The 14,416-nt window shown below is 40.1% G+C and overlaps 1 protein-coding gene across 24 annotated transcripts in view; it reads left to right on the top strand.

Annotated features, from left to right (window-relative positions):
- PCDH15 (protocadherin related 15) overlaps nt 1-14,416 on the top strand; it is a 609,044-nt gene that overhangs the window by 505,934 nt on the left and 88,694 nt on the right. For all 24 annotated transcript variants that reach the window (XM_083441352.1, XM_083441358.1, XM_083441371.1 and 21 more), the window contains 2 exons: nt 9,334-9,474; nt 11,985-12,097. In XM_083441352.1, coding sequence (XP_083297478.1) covers nt 9,334-9,474; nt 11,985-12,097 — 254 coding nt within the window. The remainder of the gene's footprint in view (nt 1-9,333; nt 9,475-11,984; nt 12,098-14,416) is intronic.

Below are 14,416 nucleotides of genomic sequence, written 5' to 3'. Positions count from 1 at the left end.
TCAGACTGGTCAACATTCACAGGGAATATGCATGTATTCCCAGTCTGTCACTAGTGGGACCATGACAGTCCCATGCAGTGCTTTTTTTTCTAAAAGAAAAATGTTTTGGGATACTCTCATTTTCCTACTCATATTGAAATACTGCCCCTCAATGAGGCCAAACTTAGATTCACAAAATGTTTAGGGGTATACATACTCCTGTGTCCCCCCAGAAAAAAGCACTGGTCCCGTGTTATAGGTGCCTTGGGCAAATTTCATGTAGGAACAATCCCTGCCTCTGGGGGTGTGGGGGGAACTTTCTGCAAAATAGTTACTTTCCCCCACTGGTCAGAATCTAGTCATTTTCTCCTAGTAGATTGTATCTCTGCAGTCTTCAGTAATCTCCTTCTAACTATGGACAGTGACCACAACATTATTCCAGGTTACGCAAATGGTAGAAAATGTTGGCAGAGGATGGGAAAGAGAAACTCCCCTCTACTCTCCCTAAACATCTTGTTACCAAAGCCAGCAGATAATGCTGTTTTTAAAAGGGATGAGTGTTTTGGGGTTTTGTAGCACTAGCCTTTTTTGGATTTAAGGGATTTCCTGAGATTTAATCCATAGAGGAATTGAAGTTTATCCCATCACAGGAGCCTGTTTGTAGAAGGGCTCTGCATGATCAACACCATGTTTAATGTAGGTATTAGGATACAGCAGTGATTTATCTTGACTAGCATTTCTGTACAGGGACCGCGAAAAGTGCTACTGTAGCAGTAAGGTAAAAGAAGCCACAAAACAGTCGTGAAAATGTTAATTTTCCTCTTTGCTATGAAGTCCTAGCTTTTGGCAGAGGGTTGTGGACATCTTCAGCATTCTACTGAAGACTAAATCAAGCATGTCTCTAAATGGGCTTTAGAGCTGGCAGTTGGAAGAAGCCATTTATGCTATCTAGTAATTTTTCGTTGGCAAAGTGCCTTGAGCTGACATTTGTCCCATCAGTTTGAGAATAAGTGAACTTGCCCATTATTATTGTGCTTGTCCCTCCTGTATCTTCTCTACCTCCCTTCACATTAAATTCTAGCATAGTCAGAGTGGCATTTTTTATTGTCTTTAGAGGAAGACGGGGGTGGGCTGGGCGGGGGAGTGCTTATTTACTGCAGAGAGCATAATGCCACTGAAGGACACCAAGTAATTGTGGCCAATCTTATCAAAACCTGCTAAGCTTCAAAATAGTCATTCAATAGCAGTCTATTAGCAGGGGGCGAAATAGAGCCATTAGGACAACCAAGGAGAGTGTGTATAATTTTCTAGCTTTATTTATAAGTAAATAAGCCTGGAGATGAGGTGTTAAGGGAGCCTCGTGGATACTTTATTTACACATTCCTGCTGGCAAAGCAGGAAAAATACTTTCCCTTTTCACTTTTTCATACCATATTGATGAGTACGATTTTGGAGTCTGCAAGGAAACACAAATGATAAAGATCAGATAGTTTCCTCAATTATAGCTATAGAGCAAGGGTTAGGAACTTCTGGCCTATGAGCGTGGGATAGGTCCCAAGAAGGGCCCACAAGGCCATTTCACACAAACCATAACCACTTCCCATGTTCCAGATATCAGGTGTGGGGCAGGTAATGATGTAGCTACAAAGGAAGAATTGGGAACTTAAAGTGAGCATCTGATTATTCCTTTCCTTGCTGTTAGCAGTAACAGCACCAGGATAATATTTGACAGGGACCACAGAAGGAGCAAAGCATATTTATAGGTGAGTGAGAAAGAAAACTAACAGCATATGTGAATGACAGGTGAACAGAAATGAGGGGCAGGTTGGTGGGACAAGCTCCTTGTTGGCACTTGCCCACCTGTCTATGTTTTCATCTGCTTCCCTATATCTGTTTTATTTTCTTCAAGAATTTTTGGTGGGTGTTGATTTTCATTATATATTGTATTTTTAAACAATGTTTTGTCTGTAAACCATGCACGGAATAATTATTGATGGCCAGTTATATAATTTCCATTGTTAGACTTTTAAAAATGCAATATAAAAGTTAAGATTCCTAACTGCTCAAAATCCAGTATTACAATATAAGCCACGCTAAGAATTAAAAGTTAATGATCTCGTGAAAACTGCAATAAGGAGTGCAAAAGCCAAGTAATCAGAAACAAGCTTAAAATAAAGAAAGGAGGCTGATCAAATTCATTTATAATCTAGATAATTAAAACCAAAGTAGCAGGCAAAATACATTAACATGTAGGAATAAACTTTCGTAAGTGCTTGGTCATCTAGTGAGGCAGTGTAATGGTTCTAGGGGTTGCTCGTGCCTAAATCGGCGCCACACCTGGGTGGGTTGCCTGAGTGAACCCTTTCTGTCTGGACAGCCACTCGCCCGTGGCTGTCTCAATCGCTGGCAGAATCCGTCAGTGGGCGTTTCTTGAACTTCTTCCAGCAAAGAAGTTCTTTGACGCCTAGTCGCCGCCTACTCTCCCTGCGTGGAAGCCTTCTGCGCAGGGAGGGAGTGGGCATCGGAGGACCCGTGCTCTCCCCGCTGGTCCCCGGCGAGGAGCCTTGGAGCCACCTCGTCGATTCCCCCCTCTGCCCCCCTTCTCCACTGGTGCTATGCTGATTTCCTTCCCCAGAAGATGTGCTGCTTCTCTCCCTCCCGGGACGCTCTCCGGAATCCCTCTGGAGCCCTCCCTCTCCCTCTGGCTCCGATGGCAGTTCCCTGACTGGCAGTTAGGAACATCTCAAGGCAAAGAGTTTCCAAACCTACACCACTCATGAAAAACAAATTTCCTACTCATTCCCAGTAAGAGAAAGAGAGAGACCACCCAGTCTAAAGTCTAAAGGAGAGTCTGAAGTTATTCCCACATGTTTAAAATAGCCCTGGCCCTTGCCTTTGCTGTCCACCTAAAGCAGTCACACCCAAAGGAAACTGAGAAAGAGAAGCATGCATGTCTGATGTGGATTTCCAGTTTTTAGTTGTGGTTTGCAGGGAGCCTTCATCAGGAAGGCTCCTTCCCCAACATCCTCTTCTCTCATGTATGCTCTTCTCTTACACTGTTGCTGTCAACCATAGTTTAGCAATACATTTGAACTGACACTAGACCCCTGAACCAATATTTGTGAACCTGCTTCGAACCCTTATTGTGGACTCTGCTTTTTTTAGTGTGGCTTAGATTTGGCAAGGTACAGATGTAATGCTAATCTATGGTTTAAGTCTGACCAGTTAAGGGAAAGGGCATTTGTGCAGCGTAGGTTCTTCAGGTCGATTCCTCATTACAGCCAGTGCTTTGAACTGAGGTACCACTCTGGCGGGAAGGTAAACGGCATTTCTGTGCGCTGTTCTGGTTAGCCAGAAGCGGCTTAGTCATGCTGGCCACATGACCCAGAAGCTGTACGCTGGCTCCCTCAGCCAATAAAGCGAGATGAGCGCCGCAACCCCAGAGTCGGCCACGACTGGACCTAATGGTCAGGGGTCCCTTTACCTTTTACCATTATGTCTGTGCTGGGCTGCTCACTGTTCCATAGACACTATAGCTTGGGTGTGTGGGGGGGTGTATGGATACAATTCCTTTTGTGAGACAGTAACCACAAATTTTTATTGTAATGCTTGTGGCATTTCCATTTTTAATGCTTTGGAAATTGAAGCTTTGAAGCCCTGATCCTTGATGTTTATGCGAGGAAGTAAATCCTATGGAGTTCAATGGAGCCAATTGCCATTTAAGAACACATAACATCATGCTGTTAGTTAATATAAAGATTCTTAATCTGGCAGCACTCACCCCTTCAAAGCATTTGTGGAGGATGATAGTGGTAGCCTTTTATGTGCTACAGCACATCAAGTCAATGCATAGCTTATGTCTTTTTCTTAGCATAGGATATAACACCTCTCCTGGTATAAATGTGCTCCAACCCAGGGTTCTAAAATGTTTGATGTTCACAACAGAAGCAAGCATGCTTTCTGAATGACTTGAAGCAACATAAACAGATAATGAATGTGACAGATAATGAAAGCAAGTTTATTAAAAAAAAACAACCCATGTTAAATCTTCCTTTGATGATCTTTGTCAATCAATTGCAACTTTGCCAATAACTATAATATCCTGTTGTTGTTGTTTTCTAAAATGATGGAAGAAAAGTAGCTTCCTCAGAAATAATGATCTCATGCCAGCTTTATGAATTCAATAACTAATTACCTAATGTGCTGATGCTTAATGATAATTGTAGGTTTTAGTCATTGGAACAGAGTGTGATTGTTGCTATTCTGAACCACATTATCTGGGTTTGAGTAATTTCTTGCTAATTATATTTTGTAAAAACATTATTAAATCAGGTTTCCGCCTGACATTAAGAGTATAATCATCTTAGTGCCTTCTGATCTCATTGGAATACCTTACGTTTGAAAGGATCTAAAAATTACCTATTCCAGTAATATATGATTTCTTAAATTCTGGTACATTAGAAGCCCTTTTTAGGTTTCACAAAATGTACATGTGCTCACCCTACCCTCAGTGTGCCTATGTATTCTGGTTCCACCCTATCTCTCCTGACATGCAAAAGTATGCAGTAAAATGTTAACTGCTGAGGAAGAACCAGTGGTTGAGCACCCAGCATGCATGCAGTGGGTCCCAGGTTCAGTCCCTGATATCTCCAGGCAAAGCTGGGAGAGACCACTTCCTGAAACTCTGGATAGCTGCTGCCATTCAGTGTAGACAATTCTGAACTAGATGGGCCAGTGGTCTGACTCACAAGGCAGCTTCCTATGTTTTCTCTCAGACCTTCATATTCAATGCACAAAGAGAAGAAGTACCAGCAGTAATAAACCAATGAGAGAACAAATGGCCTCTTTGGAATGCCCTGTAGGAAGCCGCCATGTGCCTTCTATTGAAATATTGTATCATTTCTGCAAGCTGAGCCAGAGCCTGCGAAATGTCAATCACACCCGTCTTCCAAATACTTTTGGGGGTTGCAATTCACCACAAGGAACTGATTAGAGTTCTGAAGGCTCATCACATTAACTATGGGATAGTTCGAAAAGAGAACAAGTTGCTTTCCATGCCTCCTAATCTGTCTCTTTTCTCTTCTACATACGGGGTAGAATTTCGATATATGGAATTACTGCCATTCTTTGAGTTGCCTTTCTCAATTTACACCCATGCGGAATGGAAAGTCATATATAGTTTGATTTCAGAGCCTCCTGTTAAGCAGCATTGGATGGTAGTTCTCTTTCCCCTTCCTGGAAAAGGCATGTTTAGGATGTAATTTATTTTCTTCTGAGGCTGCAGTATCACCGACAAGGTTTGATATAGTGAACTTTAACATGTAAGTCTAGAAGAAAACCATAGTGCGGTGATTTAGTTTACCTTGTCTGTGATACAGAATTCAGGCAGCTGATTTGCAGAAGGCTTATATGAATCAACCATATAATAAGCCAACTTGCAGAAGCCAAGTCAAGTGGGAAGACTTTGTGAGTAGTCATCATACCTCATTATGGCATACAGGAGCCATCTCATCAAGCAGAATCTCTTCTCCGTGAAATAGAACAACACAACTAAATTTGTACTCTCTGTGGTCAGTGTTCTTTTGATGTTTTTGTAAAAAAGAAGAAGAAAAGCTCAACAACAATAAACAAGGTCTCCATAACAGAAGGAAATTGCTCAAGTAAAATTTACAGTAATTGATCTGCCTAGTATTGCCTCTGTCCACCACTGTCATAAGGTCCTCAGAACGCTGCTCAGAAGGTAAATGAGGTCCTATAGAATGACATAGAAAAGCCACACATAGAGGATGGAAACCACTGAAAAGCAAAACAACCACACACAAAGACGACACATATGTGCTGCTTAGCTTGCATATACAGTTGCTTCAGCAGCTCCTGTCTTTAGGACACATTGTTTATGAACTTACAGTAATTAACACACACATCTAAAAATCCATGTAATCAGTTTTGTATTCTGATTTACAGGAGATGGCGTGGGGGGGGGACTCTGCAAAATTGTTAAACGTTTGTTTTTCAATTAGCTCCTCTTGCTACTAATAATTTTAGTATGTTTTTGACAGTGTGTGCAGAATTAATCAAATCCCGAGGCTTTACCCTTCTGATGGGACAATAATTCCAATCTGCTTTTCTGGGGATTTCTTGATGACAGCAAAAAAATTCCCTGGTGGCTGAAGTTTCTGACTGACCTCGAAGCATCTGGCACCTCACATGGTGACAAGAGAATGCGATGTCAGGAATGGCGTGTTATGTTTTAGTGAGGAGAGGATATGACAGTGATGAGGTAGCACACATTATAATAGCTATTCCTGTGAGGATTTTGTAAATAATAAGATGAAAAGTGATACAAAAAAAACCCCTCTCAACACTAATTTTCCATATGGAATGTAAGAAGCATATGTGGGCCCATAAGCGCCAGAGGTGCTAAACAAACAACTCTGAAACTGAAGCGTTTGTATAAAAATCTGGTTCTAGATGTGACTGAGGAGAAAGTATCACCTTTCATGGAACCATTCATCACCCATGAACTTGTGTGGGCTTTCTGGGAGACTGAGAGAAGTTTCTAAACTTTGCTATGTACCATGAAGGCCAGGGGTGCCAAAACTGTGGTCTGCGAGTCACATAGACCACCTCCGTGAGCTTCATACAGGTGGTCCACAAGGTGTCTGTAAAAATGCAATTAAGAATCATACAGTATCTCTTGCATCTACAATGGCTACAACAGGCCAAAAAAATCATTAAGTGGTCCACCAAGAACCTAGAGCACTTTTCAAGTGATCCGTGGGTTGGTGGGGGAGTTTGGGAACAACTGGTAGAGATACAATGCAATTTTCAATCTTCTGAAAAAGAGTTTCTGCCATTCATGCACAAGTGAACTGCTATAAGCAGGAGCAGCCTGGTGGCTTTCGACACTGAGGATAACCCAGTGGGAACAACACTATACCATGGCATAGCATTAAAAAAATAAAAAGTTTCGTGTCCCAACTCACCTGTGATTGTTCTACAAATATTGGATCTGCATATGACTTTTGAAACTTGTTCCAGGCCCTTCCAGTGAGCCAACTTTATGATACCCATTCCCTATTGATCCCATATCTGGCTAAATGTTTGTGTATTCTCCAGATGTGTACTTCAGCATTCTCTGTTATGGCACGAAGGGGGCACATTCCTCTGACTGCTTGCTGCAAAATGGCTTGGACTTGGCCCTCCCAATCCCCTTTCTCTGTTTCACCTCCAGGATGTGAATTAATGCCTGTGTTGTATGTGGGGGGGGGGGCGATATAAAGCACCCTGAAATCAAAACAGGGATGAAGTGTCTGTGACCTTCCAGGTGTTGTTGGACTAGGTAAAGGTAGAGGGACCCCTGACCATTAGGTCCAGTCGTGACCGACTCTGGGGTTGCGGCGCTCATCTCGCTTTATTAGCCGAGGGAGCCGGCGTACAGCTTCCAGGTCATGTGGCCAGCATGACTAAGCCACTTCTGGCGAACCAGAGCAGCGCACCGAAACGCCATTTACCTTCCCGCCAGAGTGGTATCTATTAATCTACTTGCACTTTGAAGTGCTTTCGAACTGCTAGGTTGGCAGGGGCAGGGACCGAGCAACGGGAACTCACCCCGCTGCGGGGATTCGAACCGCCGACCTTCTGATTGGCAAGTCCTAGGCTCTGTGATTTAACTCACAGCGCCACCCGCATCCCTGATGTTGTTGGACTACAACCCCCATAATCCCTGGCCATGGGCTTTGGCTGATGGAAGTCCAGCAGTATCTTGAGAGCTATAGGTTCTCCGTCCCTAAAATAAAGCAATAAATAAATCAGTGAATTGGCTGGTTGGTTGGTGGTCATGCTCTATATGATTCACTTCCAAAATTCACGATCAGTTTTGCAAAAGAAACGAAAGGTTGTCTTATTACCTAAATGCAACCAGATTCCATTTAAATGTCTACATCTTTCTTAATAACGCAAAACATCAAATACCAATTTTCACTGACGTTTTCATTAACATGATTGGTTGCCACAAGCTGCGTTTACTAATATGATGCAAAATAGTTTTGTTGTTATTGATCACATATTCATTGATGCTTGCCATCTCATAACCATCAATAAGTATAACAATGAATTTACTCACAGGGAAAACAGCACAGGGATAATAAAGATTGAAAACAACTAAACCAGTTGCTTACTTACAAAGGGAAAAGTAGAAAATTGCATCAGTAAAGATTTTGCTTCACGATCCAACTGACTCCTCAGCACAAACGCTGGCCCTGGCCTGGTGGAACGCTCTGTCACAAGAGACCAGGGCCCTGTGGGATTTGACGTCTTTCCACAGGGCCTGAAATTGGAGCTGTTCCGCCAGGCCTTTGGTTGGGGTTCAGTCTGACTCTCCCTCCCCTTTCATAAGAACTTGCATGAAAGTGGCCTCCCAATTGTTCTCAGAGGCCCATATAAGTTCAGCACAAACAGTTGGGCCTGGTGAGTATTTAAGGTTCCCAACCCTAATCTGTGGGTTGCCATCTGATTGCATTTTACTCTGATCCTGATCTGATTTTAGGATGTATTTTAATCGATTGCCTGATTTTATGTTAATGTGTTAAACATTTTATGTTAGCTGCTCTGAGCCCGGTTTTTGCCGGGGAGGGCGGGGTATAAATAAAAATTATTGTTGTTGTTATTATTATTATTATTATTGAACATATTAGTGATAGGCAAACCTTCCCAATGCATGGAATAGGCATTGCCATGGACTTCTAGTTTTCCTGCACAATGTGAATTTTGTACTGAAACCATTAGAATCCAAAGGGAGTTAAATTTAATTCACCACTTGCCACTCTTTGTTTTAGAAAATACCTCTAGTATTTTCCTTATTATCTCAAGCCCTCCCCCCGCCATAGCATACTGCAGACCACAGTATAACATTAGTACAAATGGTACCCTCAAGTTAAGAATTATGAATATAATGAGATACATTAACTACAGGTGTTGCATAGTTTCAGACTTAAAAAGCTCTTTTGCTTGGACCAGAATATTTCAAAATGGACTGAAAGTGTAATTCAGTTCTAGTATCAGAAGCCTTGATAATTTTTGACGAGGTGACTTCTCCCGTGATTTTTGTGTTGTAAATGGGTCTCCAAAGTAACATCCCTTTGTCGTGAGATCAGTAACCAATGTGTTAAATGTTTTTTTCCGCTGTGACCCTCGCTCTTTCCTGTCATTGGGCAGGTTGCTTTCGGTCCTGTAGTTTTGACTATTTACTTTTTTTAAAAAGTCAACGTAATAATATTGGGTTGTATTTTAACATTTAAGTCTTCTTTTCCAGCCCATGCTGTATACAATAACAAATGTGTGTTTTTCTTATAGGGGACACCAGCAAGTTGGGTGAGGTATAAAGTGGATGTGGTCCAGTTCCCTTACAGTGCAAGTATCTTTGATGTTGAAGAAGATTCTGGACGTGTGGTTACTCGTGTGAACCTTAATGAAGAGCCCAGTACATTGTTTAAGGTGATAACATCCACATATGCACTTTAATATGTTTTCGCACTGGAGTGGCTATCCCCCAGCCTGAGGGCTCCATCACAACTACCTAGCATTTTTTTCCGGTCCTCCACAACCCCACTGAATGGCCGCAAAAAGAAAGACAAATTAAATCAGAGCCAGTGCTGGGTTTTCACTAGGGATGAGCAAGCACAGAATCTGCTGCAGTGTCTCAAGCTGCTCAGTTTGAAACAATCTCCAATTAAATCAGAGGGATCTACACTCAGGCAAATATGTATAAAATGAGGAAGGGGGTGCCTGCAGTTCTTATTCTTCTTCTTTTTTACTTTTCCTTGTTATCAAAGCTTTGTACTGACAGTTGCTGGTTGAGGAGATCCATTAAGTTAATTAATGTTTGCAATTCTGATAGTATTTGTCTGTTAGGATTTCAGTTGACGCTGCAACTTTAAAAGCTCAGATTATAATGCATCATTTTACAGAAAATCGAATTCAGTGTAATTTGGGGGATGAGTGTTCATATATATATATATATATTCCCTGAAGAAAGTACTGGTTCAAGTTATGATAATTAATTATTCTTCTCTGATATGTTGGGTTAAAGCAGTTCCTTTTTAATCACACATTTTCTTAATTGAAAAACATGCCAGCAACCCACAAAAAGGTATCTCAATGAGTTTGTGTACTTTAACCCACTCATCTGTCTTCTTGAAAAACACCATCTGCTTGCTAGGGTTTTCTAGCTTATTTGCTTATATGTGTGTGTGAAACTATGACAGAAAGTTAAGTTGCTTCACTTTTTATAAGTATAAGGAATGTGTTTAATGGGTTTTAGGCATCTTGATACCTCTGCTTCAGGAAAATGTTGCCATGAATAATCCATTAAATTATTCTGGGACCATCAAAGATTGCAGACGTGTACCTTTCAATAATTTAAGTTCCAATCCTAAATATGCTTACTAGGGAGTAAATATCTGCAGGATTGTATGCTTACTAGGAGTAAATAGGCAAAGGATTGTACTGCACATTAGTTCTAAAATAAAATTTTGAGAAGACAGAATGATACTAATGTTAAATCTCTTCATCATTTGCATCTATATAAAAAAACACTAGAAACCAAGTTTTGAGATACAATAATGCCAGTATAATTTACACACATTATCTTGTTATCCTAGTATTTGCTGTCTGCAGTGATTCAAATAATTGTGCTCAGGAGTACTGAATATAAAATTGAATGCTTTGCTTCAAAAATGTAATAGACTACAACAGATTTTGCATAAGCTTTTTTACACAGAGCTTCCTTGCCCACAAGAACTTCTCATTCCATGCCAATGAAGACTGCAGATCTGCTGCCTCCATTACAATGAATTGGGTAGCCTATATCAACTATAGTGTATATATGTATATTGTGTATGCCATGGTTTTATTCTGTATTTTATGCTACGAAACACCCTGAGCTCTTTGGATGAAGGGCAGTATACAAATTCAATGAATAAATAAATGAATGAATAATAGCACACATCTGGAATGGAGCAAAAGCTGTTGGTTTCTGGATTCTCTGTTTGGAAATTTATGAACTAGTATGTATGTATGTATGTATGTATGTATGTATGTAATTTATTTTCCTGAGCTTTCTAGAGTTGTTTTGAGGTTCAAACACCTGTGGTGAAAGATCCAAATAACTTTTAGGGAATTGAAAATCTTTTCAGTAAGACTGGTGAAACTTCCCAGGGGACTGCAGCACACCCCTAATTAAAGTCCTTCCACTTTTTCTTTTCTTTTTTGCATAATATACTTTAATATTTCACTGTGGTTCAGAATATTTATAGGATTAAGCTTTAGGATTAAAGAGTTAGAATTGCACTTTGGGTTCCAAACAGGCTTTTTAAAAAAGTTTGGTTTTGTTTGTTTTTTTGTTTTGCTACTCATTTTTTATTTCAATGTTATTTTTGCCTTTAAACAAAAGTGAGTAAGTTCATAAAAAAATCAAATGCTGCAAATCTTAAAGCAAAAGAAATTAAGAGTGCTTTGCAATGATGCAGTCACCTGAGCACATCATCATCACGCCTAAAGTTGGCTAGTCCGTGCAGAAACAACAAAAGGAAATGGACTCACTGGCAGGATTTGAATAAACTTTCACAACTTTATTGAATTTAAACATAGAGGATGATAATGTAACAACATTCAATAGTATATGTACATGTAGAATACAACAAACAATGTAACAAACCAGAAGGGGAAGTTGAGGGAAGTCACGTGGGGAGGGAGAGGATTGTAAATGTAATGGTAAGGTAGGATTGGATAATGGTATGTGATATTTAGAATTTGCAATTACAAAATCTCAATAAAAATATTAAAAGTAATAATAAAAAATTGGCTAGTCCGTGATGAAGGAATTGAGAGTTTTCTGGAGACCTGCAAAGCTTGTAGCTGACTACTTTTACCAGAAGCCAAATGGCATGTAATATGATTGTGTGTAAGACTGGAGTTGATCTTCACTATGTTTGTGTGCTTGATAGCTCGTGGTCATTGCCTATGATGATGGGGATCCTGTGAAGTTCAACACCACCACTGTAGAAATTTCAGTATTGCAACCCTCAGTAATTCCAAGGTTTACCCAGGATGAATACAGGTATAGTATGTGTTCCATTTCTACCATTACGTGTGGGATAATGGTTAGAGTGCTGGATGACCTGGGAGAGGATGAAGCTCACTGGGTGACCTTGGGCCAGGCACCATCTCTTAGCCTAACCACAGGGTTGCTGTGACAATGAAATGGGGGAGGAGAACCATGCATATCACCTTGAAATCCTTGGAAGATAAAGGTGGTATGTAAATGTAAGGAATAAATATTTAAAATATCATCAATATTACTTAAGGGAAATGTGAGGGGAGGAGAAAGAAACTATTATTTGAACTCTGTCATTATGTAGGCTGTGAAAAGTATAATGTAATCAGGAAGCAAAGGTACCACCAAGAAATAAACAGCGATTTCCTTGTCAGGCTTGTGGATTGTATCCAACTTAAGTCATATAGCAGACCCATTGAAACAAATGAATTTAGCTAACTTAAGCCCACAGGGTCTACTCTGCCTATGGCTTAGCTGGACACAGTCTTGTGTAGTTAAATGTTATACGTTAATGACAACTGCCTGTGTCTCATTCATCTGGCTGGTTTTATTTAATAGGTTGCATTCATTCTTCAGTTCACTGATGGGCAGTTACACAGATATGAAGGGCTTATAATTGGATTATGTACCCTTTTATGGCTCCCCTTAATGTATAGAAAGGATCATAGAATCATAGAATTGTAGAGTTGGGAGGCACCTAGAGGATCATCTTGTCCAACCCCCTGCAATGCAGGAATATGTAGCTCTCCCATATGGCAATCAAACCTTCAAACTTAGTGTTATCAGCACCATGCTGTAACCAGCTGAGCTATCCAGACATTCCATGACATCAAAGGTCCAACGTCTGCTTATGTTGAGACTCCAGGTCCACCTCAGATCTCGTACCACAAAACTAGAGCTGCTAAACTGAAGTGATTGCATTGTTCTCTTATTTACCATGAAAACATTCAAAAATGTAATGGCATTATTTTCATAGCCACTTCGTTTATATACCACTTTGCCATGTATGTTATGCTCAAAACATCTAGAACAAAGCATAACCAGAACAATTATGCAACGAGAGGGACAGAATGCTGGGATAGTTAATAGGATGTGTCAGAGCAAGCAGAGAAATAAAATGATTTGTTGATTGAAGCTAAAGCATGTGAGGAGTAGAGTTGTTATGCTAGGTTGCAGGGAATTATAAGAAAGATTCCTATTGTGCTGTATTGTTAATTCTGAATATAGCTGCTTTTCCATTGATCCATTTTTCATATACCTGCCTGGCTTGTATGGCATTGGACACTTATTTGCCTGTGATTCTAGCTATGTGAATCACAGGCAAATAAGTTACACAATTTACACAGGAACTGGTAGGCATGGACACATCAGCAGGCTATGTACAGCATTTGGATAATTGGGTGCTTTAACAAAGAAGATGAGTTCATTAAACGATGTGCTCTGCTGCTTATGGATTCATTCAGAATTTGACAATGGCATGTTTTTAGCATCGCTGTGACTGTAATCTGTACATGTGCAAAATTAATTTGAAGTTAAGAAAATGGAATATTTCTGGGGGAAAGGAGCGTAGAAGTTCTTCTAACTCTTTCTAGCATTATAAAATGTGCAAAGGCCAGATGTGAAATTAAACCTAAAGCAGAAATAATCAAATTAATATCTGGTTGTGTGCGTGTGTGTGTTTAGAAATGGCATCCTCTTGTGATTAATTACCCTTTTTTAAAAAGTAAGAGATCAAAGGTACCTTGGATTTTTGTTAATTAATGCATATCTTGTCCTCTTACACAACTAGAAAGTCATAGTTAATAGCCATGGACTGCAATTGTAGGCAATAAATTGCTAGCTAAAGAGTGCAATCAATAGCTATTAAGTATTGCCTGTGGACACATTTAACAGGTGTTCAAGCATTTTATGTCAAGTAAAGGAAAATAGTCACATCTTTCAAATGCATTGAAACAGCAAAGTAAACCCTAGGCTCCATTTTGGGAAATTGGTCTGTTGTTAAGGAACACTAACTTTCTGTTAGGGGCTTTATTTCTTGCAGAAAAAGTGAAATACCAAAGGTCACAGTGTTCAGTTGATGTTGTTGCAACATGACCTTTCTTTCTATAAGCATGATCCAGTGCACAGATTTCTAATTCACAAGAATGATCTTGACTGACCAGAATGTTCACCTCTCTGCTCTGTTCCTATTTCCAGGCATGTGCCATATAGGGTAAGAGAAAACTGTGACTGAGAAATTAGTTGTACATAACAGTTAAGGAGACAGTTTGAGTGAAGACAGATGTTAACCTTTCAAAAGGAGAGAAGCACTTTGCTTTTACT

Source organism: Podarcis tiliguerta (genome assembly GCF_965153285.1).
Source record: "Podarcis tiliguerta genome assembly, chromosome: 5".
NCBI lineage: Eukaryota > Metazoa > Chordata > Lepidosauria > Squamata > Lacertidae > Podarcis > Podarcis tiliguerta.
This window is presented reverse-complemented; position numbering and strand designations above follow the sequence as displayed.